This window comes from Mesoplodon mirus (genome assembly GCF_964341445.2).
Source record: "Mesoplodon mirus genome assembly, chromosome: 4".
NCBI classification, from domain to species: domain Eukaryota; kingdom Metazoa; phylum Chordata; class Mammalia; order Artiodactyla; family Ziphiidae; genus Mesoplodon; species Mesoplodon mirus.
The window spans coordinates 58442917-58464403 of NC_138979.1; the positions used below are offsets into that span (position 1 = coordinate 58442917).

Here is a 21487-nt window from a genome sequence, read left to right on the forward strand (position 1 = left end):
TGGGTATTGTTACTGTTGCTGAAACCAAGGCATGTAGAAAACCGTTCAAGATGTCTGAAGCACAGTCAGTTTTGCCGAGTTTGAGTTCTGAGTTGGGAATGTGGTGGGCAGGAGGTGAAGGGTTAGGAGGATAAAGTGGCAGCACCACTAGGTCAGTCCCCTTGTCCTCCAACCCATTTACATCAGGGTCTGGTGCCCTTGATGTTCAAGGAGGCTCACAGCCTGATAAATGGGGGCCAGACCTCATTGGTGCCTGTGGTTGGAGACAACTGGTGGGTCCTTCTCTGCGGCAATGTTGGGACCTGGATTTTTGGTCAGGGGCTGGGGGGTGATGTTGTTTCCCACTGGCATCTCCCGATCCTCAATGAAAATGGTGATCCTCAGGAGGCCCCAGTCTCCCTGCTAGAGTCCTGGGGAATTCTTTAAAACACAGATTCCCTGGCCCCACTGCAGGCCCAGGAGATGCAGACCAAGGTGTGCCAGCTCTACCTTAAGGGCTGGAAGCTGGGTCCACACCCAGGAGACAGAAGACCCTGGGTCAAAGGGAGCCTCTTGACCAAGTCACCAGGGGCCTGATTTCAGATTTGGCTGCTTGCTGGGTGCAAGCAACCCAATCCTCTACTTCCTGCTTTACTGATTATAACATTCAAGTTTTAGGTATTTGTTGATCTTTCCCAGCACCCTGAGATAGGTAATTTCATATCCATTTTGTGCATGAGCAAATAGAGGTGTGGAGAGGATGAGAGAGCTTCTTCCAAGGTCTTCCTCCAAGTGGCAGTCTTTGGACTTCAAACCCTTGCTCTTGTCCTTCCTTTGAGGTACCTCCTGGCATGGACTTCAAACAACATGTACCACTGGAGTCATCCCTGTGCATAACTGCCAGGTGGTGTCCCCCAAATGACATTGACATTGACCTGTCTTTTCCCCTGATCCACATCCATGGGGTCTTAGGTCTGGATAAAACTCTTGGAATGCTGCCTATGGGATGAGAAAAAATGGGGGCCTGGGGAGAAAGCAGAGAGGGGAAGCAACCAAGTAGGGTATGCAGTGGGGTCTATGCAAGTGAGGACAGGGATTCCTGAAAGGTCCTGTGTGCTCCTGTTTATTCTGCAGGAGGTGCAGCTCCCTGGGTCTCCAAGGCCTCTCTGTTTCTCTCAGCCAGAAAACACACTCTGGTCCAGCGGCTCCCATGATGCTTCCGGCTGCACTCAGATCAGCAAGAGTGACCATGAGTCAATTCTATTGTACCATTCTGCTCATCTAAGCCCAACCTCCAAGACCCCATTCAAATGTGCCTCTTCTATGAAGCTCTCCCAGAGACCTCAGCCACAGAAATTTCTCCTTTCAAACTCCGGCTGAGTTTCTGCTGTGAGTGTGACAACTTGCTGGCTGCTCTCATGCACAGGGATATAAGGCTAGTGTCTGATAAGGGAGGTGAGCCATGGGCATAAGTGACTCCAACACAAGGTAGGAAATGATATGGGCCATCAGAGAGAGGACTTAGGAAGGATAAGGCCATTTTAGGCTAGGAAAAGGATCCAGAAAGCCTTGGTGGAGAAAGTGGTCTTACAAAGACGAACATAATTAACACCAGGTTGTATTTTGTCTTGCATTATTTTTAAATTATTTCAAGGATATTAGTGTCAACTCCTCAACTGGTCTGTGAGTTATTTGAGAGTGAAACCATACCAAAATTTTGCAGAGTCTAGTAAAATTTATTAGCAGAAGCTTAATAAGCATTGGTCAAAACAAATTCAGTCTTGGAAAAGTCAGTCCCATTTAATCTTTGACCATTCATACCATGTATAGAATACAGATGCTGTGCATCTGATGTCTGGGCTGGTTGAGAGAGACTCAAACCATTAATTCAGTCTCTCAAAGTATGTTCTTTTGAGCATCTACTAGTTTCCCGGGAGCATACCCCTGATTTCAGGAAGAGAAGAAAAACAATGAAATAGGCAATTACTATCTATTATGATAAACGTTATGAAAAGGAAAATCCAGAATTCTATGGGTACAACTAATCTAGTGATGGGAAGGGATGGTCAGAGAAGGTTTCTCAGAGGAAATGATACTTAAGTTGATTAAAGAACATGAAAGAGGACCTTGGGACTTCCCTGGTGGTCCAGGGGCTAAGACTCTGTGCTCCCAATGCAGAGGGCCCAGGTTCAACCCCTAGTCAGGGACCTAGATCCCGCGTGCCACAACTGAAGATCCCACATGCCATAATGAAGGTCCTGCATGTCACAGCTAAGACCCGGCACAGCCAAATAAATAAATAAAAAATTTTTTAAAAGAAAGAGGACTTTTAATTCCAGCCATAAACAACTATGAAAGCTAGATAAAATACATGAAACAACTATTTTCAGGCAATAGATGACACTAGAGAGCTCAATACTTGAGCAAAGGTAAGTACAGGCACTAAACCCACATTTACCCAGCTTTCTCTCTGAGGGCACTTTCCTATTGCAGCACAGGGAAATAGAGTCCAGTCACATAGCAGCAGTCTTGCTGGGTAGAGGAAACAGTGATTGGGGCTGAGGCTGCAAAAATAACTAGGATTTGGTGGAAGCAGGCAGAAAGGAGAGCACCACAGAGAAAGGACCCCCCAAACTCTGCCAGCATTTCCCCTTAGGGTCTTGGCTGACCCCTAAGCTGTGCATGTGTAGTGTGAGATTCTGGAAAATCTATCAGAGAAGAGCCACAGGGATCAGAGATTTTAGAGGCTGCCCAGTGCTTAGGAGATGTTGGGGTTCATGCCCAGTCAGAATAGAGGCATTTTAATGACTGCTGTGGGCTTTCAGTTGAGACCTCAGGAAGTCTATGCCCTAGGAGTAAAGGCTGCACCCTAGAAGTAAGGGCAAAACCAGATACCTGCCCTAACCAAGGCCCAAACCAAGCTGTGGTTAAGTTCTAGGTGGTTTCACCAGTATTTTAATTGCCCATCAGAACAAAATGTATTTAAAGGAAGGTAACACAATCTATAGCCTCTACTGTGTACAATTCACAATGTTCAGCATAGAATAAAAATATATATATTAAACAGGCAAAGAATCAGGAAAAAGTGACTGATAACCATAAGGTAAAATAGTCACTAGAAGCAGACCCAGAGATGATCCAGATATTGGAGTTAGCCTTAGCCAAGAAGGACTTCAAAATAACTGTGATTAATATGTTTTAAAAAATAGAGTCAAAGATGGGCAAATGGGAGAAAGATAGATTACTTTAATAGAATTAGAGTCTATAAAAAGAATCAAGTGGAAATTCAGGAATTGCAAAACAAAGTATTTGTAATTAAGAATATATTGGATGCATTTAGCTGCACAATATACCTTATGTACATAGAAATAAAGTTCCTGAGAATATATTAATAAATAGAATAAATTTATATATATACATATATATACACACATATATATGTATATATACATATATGAATATGTGGTGACTAAGTTTATCCCAGGAATACAAATTGGGCTTAATATTCAAAAAAATCAATGAATATAATTAATAATAACAGAATAAAGGAGAACCATATAATATCTCAATCTTTTGCAGAAAAAGCATCTGATAAAATTCAATACCTATTACATACACACACACACAGACAAACACACACAAATAAACCTCAGAAAAGTAGGAATAGAAGAAAACTTTCTTAATATGAAGGTATCTACAACAAACAAATCAATAAACTACAGTTAACATCTTATTTAATTCGGAAATATTGAAAGTTTTCCCTCTAATAAGGGAAGTAAGAAAATCATGTTTGGGATCACAACTTCTATTCAATCTTGTACTGAACGTCCTGGCTATTGCAATTAGGCAAGAGAAACAGAAATAAAAGCTATGAAGATTGGAAAAGAAGAAATAATTACTTCAGATGATCTGCTTGTATACATAGAAAATTCAAAAGGATCTACAAGCAAACTATTAGAAATAATAAATGAATTTAGTAAAATTGCTGGATATAATGTAAGTATACAAAAGTCAATTGTATTTTTCTATACTTGCAAAAGATTGGAAAATGAAATAAGAATATTCTATTTTAGGGACTTCCCTGGTGGTGCAGTGGTTAAGACTCCATGCTCCCAATGCAGGGGGCCTGGGTTCGATCCCTGGTCAGGGAACTAGATCCCACATGCATGCTGCAACCAAGAGTTTGCATGCCACAGCTAAGGAGCCCATGTGCCGCAACTAAGGAGCCGGCAAGCCGCAACTAAAGGAGCCCACGTGCCGCAACTAAGAAGCCAGCGACCTGCAACTAAGGAGCCCCATGAGCCACAACTAAGGAACCTGCCTGTTTCAACTAAGACCTGGCACAACCAAATAAATAAAAAATAAAAAGAATATTCTATTTTTAATTAGCATAAAATATTGAATACCTAGGAATTAATATAATAAAAGGTATGCAAGAGTTTTACACTGAAAATTTCAAAGCACTATTGAGAGAAAAATTTTTTAAAAATGAAATAACTGGAGGGATATACATTTTCATGGTTTGGAAGACTCAGTATTATCAAGAGTTCATTTCTCCCCAAGTTGATCTATAAATTTAATGCAATCCCAATCAAAATCTCAGCAAGTTTGATTAGGGGAAATTGACAAGCCTATGCTAAAATTCATAAGGAAATACAGAGGACCTAGTATAGCTAAAACAATCTTGTCAAAGAAGAACAAAGATGGAGAACTCACACTAACTTCAAGACTTGCTTTGAAGCTACAGTAACCAAGGCAGCTTTCTACTCTATGGAGTAGAATAGAGGCTAGAAATAGACCCATACATATAGGGTCACCTGATTTTCAACAAAGATGACACTACAATTTAGTGGGGAAATAGTCCTTCAACAAATGGTGCCAGATCAATTGGATATGCATATTAAAAAAAACTTAGATATTTATCTCACATCTCATACAAAAATTAATTTGAGATGAATCACTGACTTAAATGAGAAAGCAAAATCATCAAACTTCTGGAAGAAAACAGAGGAAAATATCTTCATCATCTTGGGAGAGGCAAAAATTTCTTAAATGGGACACACAAGAAACACTAACCATAAAAAAGACAGATAAATTAGACTTCACTAAAGAACTCTGTTCATAAAAAGATACCATTAAAAGAATGAAAAGGCAAGATATAGACTGGGAGAAGTTCTTTGCAATGTTCTTCTCTGACAAAGGTTTGCATATAGAATATATTTTTTAAAGTCCTATAAATCAATAAGAAAAAGACACACAACACAATTTAAAAAATGGGCAAAAGACTCAACTGGACACTTCACAAAATAGGATACCAAAATGGCCAATAAATTTACCAAGGGTTACTCAACATCTTTAGTCATTAGAAAAATGCCAATTAAACCCACAATTAGATACCACTACACACCATCAGAATGGCTAAAATTAACGACTGATAATACCAAGTGTTAGCGAGGATGGGAAGCAACTAGAACTCTCATGTTACTAGAAGAGGTTAAATTGGTAAACCATTTGGGGGAAAAATGCTTGGCAGGTCCTACAAACATATACCTTCCCTTTAACTCAGTGATTCTATTCCTGAGTATATACCGGATAAAAATGAGTACATATGTTCATCAGAAGACATGTATAAGAATGTTAATAGTACCTCTACTTGAAATAGCCAAAAATGGAAACAATCCAAAGATCCATCAATAGTAGAATAAATAAATAAAACGTGGTGCATTGCTACCGTAGAATATTACACATCAGTGAAGAAACATCAAGTATGAAACATTCAACAGTATGTTAAACCTCAAAGACATAATGTTGAGTAAAACAGGTCAGGTACAAATGACTACTTAATGTGTGATATCATCTATATGAAGTTCAAAAACAGGCAAAATCAATCTATGGTGATAGGAGTCAGAATAGTGGTTACCTGGAGGGGAACTGACTAGGTGGGAGGCACAAAGAGCTTTCCAGGGAGCTGGAAATGTTCTATATCATGTTCTGGGAGGTGATCACAATGGGCATATACATGTGTAAAAGTTCACCGGTTTGGACACTTAAGGTGTCTATGCTTTACTGTATCTAAGTTATACCTCAGTAGAAAGATAATAAGATACTCCTTCCCAAAAAATGTATGAGGGAATTTGTCAGATCTGAGTGGTAGGGTAGGGTGAGTGGGGAAGGTAGGAGAGGACATCATGGGAGGAAGGAACAGCATGTGCAAAGAAGCTCTGGAGAACTGGAAAAATGGAAATAATGCAATGTGGTAGAGTGTTGAGCGCAGGAAAGGAGGTGGGGGAAGCAGAAGGAGAAGAGGGTGGGAGGGTAGGCAGAGGCCAGATTGGGAAGAGGGCAGGTAGGACATTTATCGTCAGTGTTCACATGGTCCCTTGACTCGGCAAGGGCTTCTAAGAGGGCAAAGCAGAGGCCTAGTCCTTTCCATCTCAGGAAGGAAGGAAAGCCTTGCCTTCTGACAGCTGAAAACCAATCAGCAGGAGGAGAATGGCAATGAACAGTACACGTGCATGAGGGATCTTATTGGGGCGATGAAAATGTTCTACAACTGACGAACTGCACAACTTGGTAAATTTACTTTTAAAAAAAATCACCGAGGGCTTCCCTGGTGGTGCAGTGGTTGAGAGTCCGCCTGCCGATGCAGGGGACACGGGTTTGTGCCCTGGTCTGGGAAGATCCCACATGCCGCAGAGCGGCTGGGCCCGTGAGCCATGGCCGCTGGGCCTGAGCGTCCGGAGCCTGTGCTCCGCAATGGCAGAGGCCACAACAATGAGAGGCCCGCGTACCGCAAAAAAAAAAAAAAAAAAATCACTGAATCGACACTTGAAATGAGTAAATTATATAATATGTAAAATATAATCCAACAAAGTTATATTAAAAATCAGACGCGGGGCTTCCCTGGTGGCGCAGTGGTTGAGAGTCCGCCTGCCGATGCAGGGGACACGGGTTCGTGCCCCGATCCCGGAAGATCCCACGTGCCGCGGAGCGGCTGGGCCCGCGAGCCATGGCCGCGGAGCCTGTGTGTCCGGAGCCTGTGCTCCGCAGCGGGAGAGGCCACAGCAGTGAGAGGCCCGCGTGCAGAAAAAAAAAAAAAGAAAAAAAAAAAAAAAAAAAAAAAATCAGACGCAGACCCTTCCCGCCTCTTGATCACCCCCGTCCCAGAGGGGTCCTTGGGGTCTCTCTGGCCCTCTCCCTGCCACTCAGCCTTGCTCTCACTTCCTTTGCCCCACTGTTCCTGTACTTTAGCTTTGAGCACACTCACATCTATCCCCTCAGAGACATCCCGCTCCCCAACAGCTCTCCCAGCCGCCAGGACCAGAGGCACTGCCCCCACTGATGAGACCCTGAGGCCCTGAGAGGGGATGGGAGGGGGTAATTATTGGTTCTAGGTGCCTGCTACTTGTGCTGTCCCATAACCCGGAGAAGGAGGGGTGTTCATTCCCACTTCTCAGATGAGAAGATCAAGGCCTGTGAAATGGGATGCTCATGATTTCATGGACAGGGGCAGATCCTAGGCAGCCCCTGACCTGCCACGACAAGAAGTCAAGTCCCCGGCAAGGGGGGCGTCTACACGTGAGGGCCAGTGTGGCCAGCCGATGGAGGGGCTGGGTGCGGGGCAGTGCAGGGCTACGGTGGAGGCGGCAGCTCTCACTCACCACTTCTTGCCGCTGATCTCATGCTGCTGCACCGTGTAGCCAAAGAAGGCGGCTCTGGAGCCGGGGATGACTCGGGGCTTCTTGATGTCCATGTTGAAGGTGTCCGTGAACCCTGGGTGGGGAGGAGAGGAGTCAGGCAGGTGGAGGTCCAGGGTCTTGGCTGTGGATGGAGTATGTTCCCCTATCCCTGGGGAGCCCCAGTTCCTGTTTGGGGAGCCAACAGTCTGATGGGAAAGGCCCAGCCACTGCCCTGGGGGAGCCAATCTGATAGGGGAGGCATAGGCATAAAACCTACTCTTAGAGAGACCAGGCGGGTCTGAAGGGGAAGCCCCAGTCCCTTCCTGAGAGAATTCCTGCTCCCACAAGGAAGAGACAGTCCCCGTCCCCCTCCATCACTCCTTCCTCCAGCCCTGCTTCTTCTAGCTTCTGCTGGTCTCCTCTTCCGTTTTTTTTCTTTCTCTTTTCCCTCCTCTCACCTCCTTCACTCCCCACTCCTCCCTCTCTTTCTCCCTTCTCTCACCTCTGCCTGCTAGAGAGTCACGGAGCTGATTTCCCACCTCTCTCGCCTCCCCCCACCGCCCCACCAAGCCTGGGGTCCTAGTGGCCACGGCTCCAGCGCTGCTGGCTGACCACCTCCTTCTGAATCCATATGCAAAGCTCCGCCTGGCATACTGCTCCACTGCAGCAGCTGAGGCAAAGCAGAGAGAAACTCCCATAACCCTTTCACCTTGGCCCCTAATCGGTCAATTAACCGATTCCACCTAGTGGAGAGCCTTGGGGCAAAGAGCTTTACCCCTTTGGCATTCTTGTGCTGAATCACAAGAAATAGCAATTCACACTTGTATGCTGCTTAGGGTTCTGGGTCTCCTCACATTTGCCATCACTTACCCTCACAGGACTTTGGGGGAATGGGCAAGCATCATCCACATTTGGCAGAGGGGGGTTCAGACCCAGAGAGGTTAAGAGGCTGTCCGGGGGTACACAGCAGGTCAGCAGCAGCATCAGAGCCAGGACCTCAGATACCCGCTCTGCGACTCCTTCCCTCCACGAGGCATTTTCAGGCATGTCTGGCCTCGTTACGTATCACTACCTACAGGACCACCAAACTTGGGACCCATGGGATTTAAGGGGTGGGATCCTACCATGAGCCAAAACCCTCAGATAAGTGAAAACCAATCAGCAGAACAAAACAGTAGACGGAATATCATTGTCGTTCCTTTCATGTGTAGGGCACTTTATAAATTTCACAGAACACTCACATACCTGCTATCATCTGATCTCCACTACAACCCTGTGATGTGGGCAGCAAAGGGAAAGCCGAGGGTCAGAGAGGTGAACTGACCTGCCCAAGGTCCCAAAGCCTGCTGGATAGGGACTCTGAATCTGAGGCTAGTACCCTTGAGCGTCCCTCTGTCCTTCCCTTGGCACGGACCCCCTGAGTCTGAGTGTTCAAGAGTGATGCCCTGGAGCATGTACTTGAATAAGGCCTACTGTGCAGGCAGGAACAAGGTTTCTTCTACGCTTTCTTTTCTGCTCAGCAAATGGATACAGTGGCCAAAAATTCCATCATTAGAGTCCCAGAATTAGAGTCCCCTGAGGTAACACTAGAATACCTTAGATTAGGGATGTTAGACATGTGTTCTCACTCATCCATGTCAATTGATTATTAGTGTTGCCTGGAGCACTGAGTTAAGAAGTATTCTGAGGTCAAGTCTGGGCTAAGTGGGCAAGACTAGTGTGATCAGTGAGCAGTACCTGCTGGGGATACAGGAGCAGACAGTGACGGCAAGTGGCTACGCAGCTGCCAACCCTGTCTTCATGACTGCTATCTGCCACATGAACTTAGTGTCATAGCCCTAAGTGGGGGTGGGGGAAGAAGAGTATGTTATTTACATACTCTTATTTACAAAGCCCAGCCCACGAATGGACTTACCAGCCTGGTTAGAAGCAGGCAGCCTTGGGGAAGAGGGGCCTGGTCGGGTGAGCACAGAGGGATGAAGGGGCCCAGGTCCTTGGCCAATGAGGGCATGTCACAGAGCAGAGAGAGATACTAGTGTCACCTGTGTGCAGCTGGGAGGTGGACAGAGAGAGGTCAAAGAAGAAGTGGAGTTGCAGACGAGGAACTCTCCAACTCTGTCCTAGGAATGGACACACACACATGCACACGCACGTATGTACACACAGAGAGGCACACATGTGCATGCACACATGCCCACATACAGACACACATCCATGCACACACATGCACAAGCCACGCACAGTCCCTGACTGGGGGGCAACACTTTATCTGGCTCCCTGGTGCCCCCTGGAGATGTCCCCTGGTGGTCCTTGGTCCTCCCTTTCCTGCATCTGAGCCCAGCAAAGGGAGGTGACCTTGACAAGAGGAAGGCATGCTGGGCAGTCAAGAAATCCAGACCCACCTGCCACTCCCAGGCCGACAAGGGGGTGAGGGCCAGTGAAGCTAAGGCCGTAAATTGTGTCTTCAGGGCCTTCTCTACTATCAGTGCTTCTTGGCCAAACATGGCCAGAAGGATCCTTCCAAGACCTGTCGGATCCAATCACCCCTCAGCTCCATATGCTTCATCATTTTCCTACCAACTCACAGTCAAAGCCAAAATCCTTACCTGCAAGGCCCTGCATGATCCCACCCGGTTCCCTCTGCCCCTCATTTCCTGTCCTCCCCCTCCATCCCTCTGCTGCAGCCACTCTGTCCCCCTTGCCGTTCTTAGAATGTGTCAGACCCGTCCCCACTTAGCATCTTTGCCCTGGCTGTTCCCTCTGCCTGGAAAGCTCCTCCCTGGGTCACCCACAGGGTTCACTCCCTCAAGTCATTCGGGTCTCTGTTTCAATGCCATCTTGTCCCTTACCAGGACACCCTGTCACTCTTATCCCCCTTATTCTTCTTCATTTGTCCTCATAGCACTTATCACTAACATGTTACATATTTATCTGTTTATTGTCACGTGGCTGATATTCTATAATATTCTTATGTCTTCTAAGTGCCGAGAGACGCTGCTCACTGCTGTATCCGTACTGCCTTGAATAAAGATCTAGCTCAGGGTCAGCAGTCAATAGATACTGCTTGATTGAATGGTTAGAGACCAGGACCCACATTTGGCTGGGACGCTCTCTCCCCTCAATGAGTAACAGGGGAAAAAAATATTTACTGAGCACTGATATGTTCCAGGCACTATTCTAGGTATCTCGCCTGTAATTTTATATTACTTAGTTAAATCTCACACCAACCCTGTGAAGTAGATATTATCATACCTCTGGGAGGTTAAGTAATTTGCCCCAAATCACTCAGCTGGGAGGAGGTTAGAGCAAGCCCATGATCAGGTAGCTTAGGGCACTGGGGTGATGTGCTACCCCTGGGAGAGCAGCTTTTCAGAGAAGGACCCACTGGAGGCAGGGAAAATTCTTTTCAGAGAAACGGGTCTTCCCTCTTGCCCTCAGGTCCCACCTCCTCTGTCTTTGGGTTTGGTTGGGGGCAGCAGATGGGAGAGAAGTTCGGCAGCCCTGTGCGCCTTCCCTCCCCCAGGGGGCTTTGTCTAGGACTAGTCCTGTCTCCCCCAGTGTCCCCACCCCCCAACCCCCAGGACAGGATTAGTGAAATCTGGCCACAGGGAAGAGGACAAACGCTCTCAGGGACGGGGCATTAAGTTACAAAGTGCTGGTTTCTTCCCCGAGTTGGCATTTGCTTCTGACTAAACCAAACCAACCAGAGAATGGATTTCCTAAAAGTGATGTCAAGTCTGACACCCTGACCTTGGCTCCCGACAAGATCTCTGGCCCGCTCCCCTGATGGCACGTGGCTTTCATGCTTGGGGAATGTACTCTTCTCAGAGATTTATGAACCCCAAATACCAATAAAAGAAAACAAAGTTGTTTTTGATGGGAGTCAACAGGCCGATTGCAGAGACAGTGGGAGCCTGGTTAGGCAGCTTGCCACTTTACTGCCCTTGATATTGATGACAGAGGGGGAAAAAAACCACAGTTCCTGGCCTGCTCTCCTGTGGACTATGGCCAAAGTTACATCAGCTGCTGCTCCCTTTCTCAGAATCTTATCTTTTAAAAAAGCATCAGCCAGTCCCAAGAAAGTACTGAAACCACAGCATGATGTTTGAGCATCGCTTGATCTCAAACCCACCACACCAGGCTAAGGTGGAGGCTACTGTCCTATCACCAGGCAGAGTGGTCACAGTGCCAAATGCTGAGGCACACTGGCCAACACATGTCTGAAGCTCCTGTGGACTCAACAGCTCCACAGGGAGTGCTCACTAGAGCTCAAGGAGACTCAGCTGAGCATCCATGATGGGCTGCTCCACCCTCTACCAGTCACCCCCCCACCACTGCTGCCACTAGCTTCCCAAGGGTCTTGGGAGAAAGTCCAAAGTCTCCATGTGGCCCCAGGGCCCTCAGAGCATCCCTAGCCTGTCTCATCAAGTTTTCCTCCGGCTCCCTGCTGTCCAGGCCCAGGGCCGCCCTTCTGCTCCTTAGATGCACCTTGCTTCCTCCCATCTTGGGGCCCTTGCACGTGCTATTTCTTCTGCCTGAGCACCTCTGATGAACTTCTCATCACCTTCAGATCTCAGCACAAATGTCCCATTCTTGACCCCTCCCCAGGAGGCTTCCCTGACCCACCCCCCATTACATCCAATTTTGTCTAGTGATCTCAATGTGAGAAGCCTGGCTCCAGCATTCATTGACTAATGGGTGACCCTGGGTCAGGGACTTCTCTGGTCCTCAGTTTACTCTTCTATAAAATGGGAATAATAATACCAACCTCAAAGTGTGGTGGACAAAACTGAATGCAGTGACTAACCTGTGGCATTTCCTGGTCCATGGAAAGCACGCAGATCTCGGTCAATTGGAACTGAATCAAGATTCCCTATTCTCTGAGCTGCCTCAGTGCCTTTGCCCATGCTGTTCACCCCGACTGAAGGCCTTTCTTCCCTTCTTCTCAAAGATCAAGGTCCAGCTCTGATGACACCTCTGCTACAACGTGTTCCTTCCTCTGGGTTCCTCATAGCTTCTGTTGCTTTCTACCATGGATTACAGTAGTTTCTGCATCTTCCCTGCTTTCTTATCCAGCTACACACTATTCAGGGCAACATTCAGGAGTAGCTTTGTGTGTGTGTATATATATATATATATTTTGGGGGGGCGGCGGGGTACACAGGCCTCTCACTGTTGTGGCCTCTCCCGTTGCGGAGCACAGGCTCTGGACACGCAGGCTCCACGGCCATGGCTCACGGGCCCAGCCGCTCTGCGGCATGTGGGATCTTCCCGGACCGGGGCACGAACCCGTGTCCCCTGCATCGGCAGGCGGACTCTCAACCACTGCGCCACCAGGGAAGCCCCGCTTTGTATATTTTTATCTTTGCTTTGTGCCAGGAATATGCAGAGAGACTTGCCTGATGGATTTCTCACCCTCTGAGAACCTGTTCCCAGAATCAGTACCTGTTGGCCTCTTCTTCCCTTAGTTTATTTCCTAGCTCTCTGATTGGTATGGACAGTCCCTTACCATTTAGATAACAGTAATAAAAATTATAGTGTACATGCACATAGAACTCACTAGGCACCGGGTACTGTTCTAAATTTATTTAATCCTCCCAACAACCCCTTGAAGTAAGTATACTATTATTCTCACTTTACAGGTGAGGAAACTGAAGCACAAAGAAGGCAGGTAACTGGCCATGGTCACGCAGCTAGGAAGTGGCAGGGTCGCACTCTGAGGCCTCATCGGTCCTGCCCTGGGCTGCCTGCCACCATCAAGCCTTCCTCCCCACTTCTGTCACTTGAGCTCCTCACTGCCAGGCTAGTCCTCCTCCCTCCCACCCTTTCTTAAAAACTCACCCATCCTGGGTCCCATGGCCTCAGATCCAGCTCACTAGAGAACTGACAGGTGCATCCCTGATCACAACAGGCAGAATACAGGGGACCAGGTGTGCCAGAAGGACACAGCCAGAGTCCCAAGGACCTTGAAAATCTGGATGAAGCACCAGATTTGACAGCAGGAGGAAGCTACTCTGGGGAACCTGAAAGTGACCATCTTTCAGCCGCCTTCCATCCGCCAGGCCTCTGCTCATTCTCCGGGTCCTGCTTTGGGTTGCAGACGTACATTGTGTAGGCAAGAGCTTTCATTTTCCTTGGATGGTGGGAGCTGGGATGGGGGCCAGGGAGGCTGAAATAGTATCAGAACTCTCTCGTGTTATCTCCCTCTTCCCAGTTTTACTTGCCCCTCAAGAGTCTTCATGTCTAAAAGCAAATTACAGATAGGGAGGGGCAGGGGACAGGAGAAAAGACCCTGACAAAAGAAAAGACCTTAAGCAAAAAGAAATGGTAATGTGGACCTCCTTCTGCTATGGAAAACAAAATCACACATTCCAACCTGAGATGGGATGAGCTGTAGATGCCTGGCTGATTTGCATCCTCTGCATTGCTGCCCCTTCTGCTGTGGCAAATAATGAAAGCTTGGTGGATCTTGATCTGCTGCCAGCCCCAGCTGTCTTTCCCTTCTTACCTGAAGCCATTGTTTCAAAGACAGGCATCTAAGAAGGCAATGTCAGGTTTGGGGGCATTGCTGGTGAGGCGCGAGGCCCCCTCACCCCCGTCTAGGCCCTAGTGAGGCGCTAGTGAAATATGAGGGAAGGGGTGGGGTGTGGGGAGAATGCGGTCCCCTCATCAGAGAAGCTTCTGCCAGTTGAGGCAGGAAGGCCTCCACTGGAGAGGAGGTGGCTCCAGGTCAGGGAGCCCTCCGACTCCAGGGATCCTGCCCTTGGGGGCCTGCAGCCCTCACAGGAGACCTAGTAACTATGCCCTCCCCCAGGAAGCCTCTGGAGGGTGGGGCTCTGGGCCCTGCCCTTGAGAGCTGCTGGGGCATCAGGGGAATCACACTGGATTGTGAGCTTCTTTCTGCCTATACCTCCACTCATGGAGGAATGAATACTTGTGAAGTTTAGTGAATACCTGTTAAGGGTTGGGGTTAAACCTCTACACTGAGCAGAGTGAATTCCATACATCTTCTCCCCATCCCAAGACTCCAAGCAATGTGAGGACAAGGACTGGGTTTCACTTATCTTTTCATTCCCACTGCAGGGTTGGGGACACAGAGATGCTCAGTAAAATGTGTTGAACTAAAGTAGAAGATTCAGCTCTAACAACAATAGACAACGCCTATGAAGCATCCCCACTTAACGCTGGGCTGGGCCATATGAGGCAGAAATTAAAGTGTGTCTGTTTCCAGCCAAGGTCTTAGGATGCCTTGTCTGCTTCTGCTTGCCCACTTGCACTTCGGCCATCAATGTGAGAAGTATTTGCTCAGTCTGGCCCACTGATCCCAGGAAAAGGATGAGAGATATTTGGAGCTGAACTGCCCTAGCCAAGCCCGGCTAGGGTCAGCCATCCCCCACATACATAAGCAAGCCCCATGAGGCCATCAGGGCTCTCAGTTGAGCTTAGCTGAGGTCAGTTGACATCCAGCTGACCCAGCCACATGAACTAAATAATTATTGTCTGTCACTCAGAGTTGGGGGGGATTATTTGTTACATGGCATTATTGTAGCAATTGGTAACTGATTCAGTCTGGCTCTTAAATCAGCGGTCCCCAACCTTGTTGGCACCAGGGACCAGTTTCATGGAAGACAATTTTTCCACGGACGGCGGGGAGGGGGTGGATGGCTCAGGCGGTAATGCAAGCGATGGGGAGTGGCTGATGAAGCTTTGCTCACTCGCCCGCCGCTCACCTCCTGCTGTGTGGTCTGCTTCCTAACAGGCTAAGGACCAGTACCGGTCCTCGGCCCGGGGGTTGCGGACCCCTGTCTTAAATGATGGACAATCAGGGAAGGGGAGGAATAATTACACAATGGGGACTCATGGTTTCTGGGGTGGTAACCCAGTCATTCCCTTCTCAAGAGATCACGGGGAGGCCTGGACCTAGCCTGTCAGGGGGCAGAGCGGCCTAGCAGGCAGGTCATGACCTCTCCTGCCTGAGCCATGCACCAAGGGCCTTAGAGCTGGGCTGTCCTGCCTCATCGGGACATAGAAATGGCAGACACAGGAACAACAGACATAGAGATAGACCCCTAGCGTCAATGCTGGGCTCAAGGGCCCTCCCATACCTCATTTTCTCTCTGCCCCATGGCCAGGGGACGTGAACCCTGGACAATTTAACACAGGGTCAAAAATGGTGTGCAGCAAATATGTTATCAGGGAAGGGTAACTTATTAGGATTTTATTCTTAAGAGCAAACAGGGATCTTATAGATCCAATAACCTAGTGGTCTCAAAACTTTGTTTTTCTGCAATGAATCCCACCTTTTGGAAACAAAATCTATACAATGAAAAGCAGACACAGGAAGCTGAGGTTGGGGTTAAGGATGGGGGACAAGAAAACTCCCCACCTGCAGTGACAATCCTAAGACATTTCTTTGGAACCCCAGGGTGTCCTGGAACATAGTTTGAGAACCACTTGATTGGGTTTAAGACCCTTGTTAGTGAGAGAACTCAGGCTGGGAGAGGGGTGGGGATTTGTCCAAGGTCACCATGTCCATCTTTATTTACCACCACTGCCTCTCTATACCCCTGCTCTACAGTCCTTCAATTCCACGAATGTCTATTTGGGGCTACGATGCTCCAGGTTCCATGCTGGGTAGTAGGGCCATGACTTGTGGTCTTCAGAGTCTGCAGCCACATGTGTGAGCCAACAGACATGTTTGCATGTCACCAGAACCCAAAGTGAAGCCCAGAGAAGGCTGGACCAGGGCAGGGTGACCTGCATTCTAATCTCAGCTTTGTCACTAAATTGGCTGAGTGTCCATGGAGAGTCACTATGCCTTTCTGGGCCTCAGTGTCCCCATCTGTCAAATGAGAGGGTTGAGCTCTCTGCTACTAAGGCCCAGCCCTGGCACATGTCAGAGAGGTTCTCTAGAGCAAACACACAGCCAGCTTCCAGTTGTCGGCACACGAGCATCTGTCTTGAGTCTCCACAAACAATTTAGAATTGGAGGCCAGGCGGTATGGAGGAATGCAACCTCATCTTAATGTCAGCTGAAGCCAAACACACTTAGGAAGGGGAATTCTCCAGGCAAAAATGATCATATTTTGCATTCCCAAGCCAAAAGAGAGTTGAAGAAAACTGTCATCTAATGCTCTGCATTATCCAGGCCCCAGCTCCCTCTCCCCTTGCCTGAACTGTGGAGACCTGGACTCAGGGCCCTATTTCCCTGGCTGTGGCTTCTGGGCACACCCAGATGTCAAAGGGACGAAGGTCTTGGTGGGGGTCCAGGCAATGTGACCACCTTTCCAAGAAAGCCCAAACTCATCCTGGAGCTGGACTGTGCTGCTAAAACCTCAGCGAGGAAATTTAGAGCAAGTGGGCAGGGGGCACTACAGTTCCCTTCCAGACTCGTCTTATTTCAAAAATTGAGGATGCCAGTGGTACGCACTGAATCCTTGAGTACATGGCTATATGGCCTTGGAGTGACCAAAGCTTCTCTCTCCCTGGGATCTTCTAGGTATGGAAGCCATGATCCCTTAGGAAGGAGACATGGCTGGAGGACCACTGCCAAGGTCAAAGGCCAGAGGATGGACTCCTGACTTTAGGACAGCTGATTCTAGGACTCAGAAAAGGGGACATGGGAATACAATGCCCACCTCCTGAGAGCTAGGGCTGCTGTGATGAGTAGAACTAGGTTGGGCACCAGGAGACCTGGGTCCTCCCCTGGGTTCTGTCACTGACTGGCTGAACCTTGAACAAGTTACTTCTCCCCAGGCCTTAGTCTCCAATATAGAAAATGAGGAAGGTAGACCAGGTGGTCTAAAAACCTTTATAGTCAGGATGTTCTGAGTCTGTGTCACCCTTCTCCTCTGGATTCATTTCCAAATTCATCTCCCTTCAGAGGGGAGGAGTAGGCAATTGAACACTGGGGCACCCCAAGGGGGCAAGCAGATGGCCATTGCCCCTGCAGGTCTCTATCAGGTTGGCTGCCAGGACTGGGGCCATTCCCTCCCTCCTCTCTAGCACTTGGGTCCAACACAAGTGCCCCTCAGCTTCAAGCCACTTATGAAAGTGAGCTGTAACACCCTCCCGGCTGCCCCCCAGTGGCTTAGCCCTGAGCTGCCACTGCCCTGCTGCTAGAACTGGGGGCCATGATCAGGTGGGGGTTGGTCTGGTGATATCAAGCCCTTTCTTACCACCAGGTCCTGCTGCCCATCTGGTGCTTTAGAGCAAATCTGCCCACACTTGGGTCTCCCCAGGAGAGAGACAAATGCGTCCTCCCTACTCTTGGCGAAGACCACCCTGTTTCCTAGCTTCTCTATCAACTTAATCAGCATCTGACTCTTTTACACAATGACTGCCTTCTGGATGTGGCTTCATGTCTCTCTGCTAACTGGTCATTATCACACTGCCTTTTTCCTCAGAAGGAAACGCTATGGAGTCTACCCTGCTTCATACTCCTCCAACCACTAATATCACCAGCCAACCACCGTTCTTCCTTCTCCTTCCCTCTGTTGAAGAAGCAGGAGAGAACCTTATCTGTGGATGGAATCTCCTATCCTTGGCTCCCCTAGCTTCACGCAGGTCAGAACACGGCTCGCTGGCAGCAACTGGTGTGTGCGTGGGTGTGCTGTGTGTGCATGCGCGTGCACGTGTGGCCAAGGGATTAGCCAGAGAGGACAGGGTGGGGAGGGGTAATGACAGGCGGCAATGATTTCTCCCCATTGGAGTCCAGAGAGAGTGGTGGGTTTAGGGGAGGGAGGTGCCTTCAGTCTGAAGGGCCAGCTCTATCCCCAGACTGGACAGAGAGGGAAGGCAGAGGGAATTGGGAGAGTGACTTCCGTGGAAAGGCATCGTCCCTCTCCACGGAATGAGCGCAACACTTGTTTCTTAGGGGAATCTCAGGGAAGTGATCTCATCTGGGAGCCAGAGCATCTCTGGTCCACACCCACTGCTGTTTCTGGCCACGAGTGGCTCTGAGCTTGCCAGCGGCTGTGCCATGGGTTTCTGTGGCCACATGTCCACCTTCCAGGGAAGAAGAACCCAAATCAATATGTACTTGGATGTCCCCTGAATGCTTAATGTGTGAAAAAGGACACGTAAGAATCAGAAAGCTTCCTCGTGTGTGAGATGAGGCGGGGGACCACAGTGGCTGGAGAGTTCTGGGTCCCACTAGAGCCGAGTCTGGAGGAAGCCCTCATGTGTGCACAGAAATGTCAGCTGGGAGAGAGCTCGCATATTCACCAGCTCATCAGGTCCCTGCAGGCGGCCTCTTAAAAAGCAGTCCAGGGCTTCCCTGGTGGCGCAGTGGTTGAGAGTCCGCCTGCCGATGCAGGCGACATGGATTTGTGCCTCGGTCCGGGAAGATCCCACATGCCGTGGAGCGGCTGGGCCCGTGAGCCATGGCCACTGAGCCTGTGCGTCCGGAGCCTGTGCTCCACAACAGGAGAGGCCACAACAGAGAGAGGCCCACGTACCGCAAAAAAAAAAAAAAAAAAAAAAAAAAAAAAAAAAAAAGCAGTCCACACAGCAGGAGTGCTGGCTGCCCCTCTCCCCTCCAAGGTTTTGCCCTCAGTTCCCTCCCCCTGAATGCCTTCTCATATTGTCAGCCCCATCCTGCACCTGCCTGTCAGGGACCCCAGGGCATGTCCCACTCACCCTTTCCATCTACCCACCCTGTGCCCTTCCCTGACTGTCCTGCCTGCTGAGCCAACCCTCCCCACCTGGGGCAGAGAGTCCAGGGGACGGAACCACGCCATGGACTGCACCTGCATCCCCTTGGGGCCTAGAGTTACAAACACTAGGGGAAGCAATGGACAAATATGAAGTCAACACACACAAAGGGTGGGCTTGGGGCCTCTTTCACCAATGGGAAACGGAGGCTAAGGAAGGTTACCTGCCGGGACCCAGTCTTCTGGCCGGTGGGGCACATGTAGAGTGGGGATCCAGCCCTACCCAGTCCCTGGGCAGGGCTCTTGTTCCACTCCTTCCCCGAATCTCCCAGTGGGATTCAGCTGCCACTCTCAGAGCACCTACCAAGTGCCAGGATGGGCCACGTGCCTTAGAAGAGTATTTCATTTAATTCTAACAAGTGATTTGGGATTTTTTCCCCATTGAACAGGTGAGGAAACTAAAGGTCCAAGACTGACTTGCCTGGGGCCCAGGTGCTGGTGCCGAGGTCTCATCCTGTCTGCTTCCCAGGCTACACATCTTTTAGTGCTTTTGAGCATCCTCATCAAGGCTGGCTGTGTCTGTGAGAGGGCAGGCAGGGCAGCTGAGAGCTCTCCTTGGTGGGGTCGGATAAGACCCCCTACTCACACCTGAAAATGACACCCTTCCAGCTGGACCAGTGATAGCCCTCTCTGAGAAGCTTTCATTTGAGTTGAAGCATTGAAGACCCTATGCTAACCTTACCTTTGGTGCCAAAAGGGAGGCTACTTTAACCAAGCTGAGGAGGTTCTCTCCCTCTTCACCTCTGCTCCCTGCACAGTGTCTGGAATACAACAGGCTCTCAACAAAGTGGACAGAACAAACTCATGAATGAACAAGTGAATGAATGACCATGGACAAGCTTATCAAATTAACTCAATATTCATCTGAGTAGAACATGAGCAGATGGGACACAGGGCAGCCCTCCCTTTACCCTCGGCCCTCTGTCAATTCACCCTCTGCGCTCCAGCCAGGTTCCACGGTGCCCTCATGATACATGCTGGGTGCTGACAGTCCCCCCCTCTTCCCTGGCCTGCCAACCTCTCTCCCCTACTTCAGTATCCTTGTCTCATCAAAAACTGGTTCTGGTGTCCTATTTTGTGCTAGATAAACACATGCTTGCTAACGTGTGACTTATCACGACATCGCTTCAACTCTCCAAAGCATGTGCAGCCCTACAGAAGGAAGTATTCTCTAAATCAGAAACAATCAGACACAGGCTGGGCAGCCTCCTGCAGTGGAGAGGGCCCCATCTCTAAGATCTGTGGTGGAGATCAAATGCTTGCAGGGGCAGGTGGATGCGGACTGAAATAGAGACACTGCGTAAGCATCCAGAGGGGGGAGATGGAGAGACAGCAAGTGCTGGTGAGAGCAAAAATCTGCCCTTTTTATTATTTTTTAAAGAAATCAGGAGTTTGCCAATATGCTGGTTAATCAGATGTCAGGTTCATGGAAAACAGGCCCAAAAATTTAAAACGGAAACACCAGGCTGAAATTTACTGTAATTAACATTATTTTCACTCCCAGCCTTGGACAGCCATCCCAGGCCTTCGGAGAACACGTGGATCACCTCCGTCAGGAACAAGACAGATGTCTTGGTGATGAAAGCCAGTGTATTTTCTGCCTTACATTATTTTTCTTTCTCTCTAGGTAGAGACATTGATCAAAATGGAGCTCTTTCTTTAAGCTTTCAGGAGCTACCATGACGGATTTTAAAACACACCAACAGTGATATTATGAATCTGTGTTGTAAGTTCATTTAAAGTGCAATGAAATCTTGATTAACAAACACACACACACACACACACTCTCTCTCTCTCTCACACACACACACATATACACCCAAGCTGCGTGGAAAAACTGGAGTCAAGAGATGTGACCCCCAATATCCACTTTAGGATCTGGCTGAGTATTTGGGGCCTTGGGCTGCTGCCTTCCTCCACTCACCTCAAAGTGGCCCAGGCTCCCAAGAACCCCCAATCATACCCCAGCCCAGTCCTGCCTTCTGAGTCCCACAGTCAATGTCCAGCTGCCCATAGAACATTTTCACTTGGATGTCTTATAGCATCCCTCACTTCACATGACCAAAGAGGTGCCCTAGATTTTCCCTTCCACACTGGTTTTTCCCCAAAGTCTCC

The 21487-nt window shown here is 48.6% G+C and overlaps 1 protein-coding gene across 2 annotated transcripts in view; it reads right to left on the bottom strand.

Annotated features, from left to right (window-relative positions):
• Nucleotides 1–21487, bottom strand: part of ITGA11 (integrin subunit alpha 11) — a 127099-nt gene that overhangs the window by 87693 nt on the left and 17919 nt on the right. For both annotated transcript variants that reach the window (XM_082617733.1, XM_082617732.1), the window contains exon 2: nucleotides 7641–7752. In XM_082617733.1, coding sequence (XP_082473859.1) covers nucleotides 7641–7752 — 112 coding nt within the window. The remainder of the gene's footprint in view (nucleotides 1–7640; nucleotides 7753–21487) is intronic.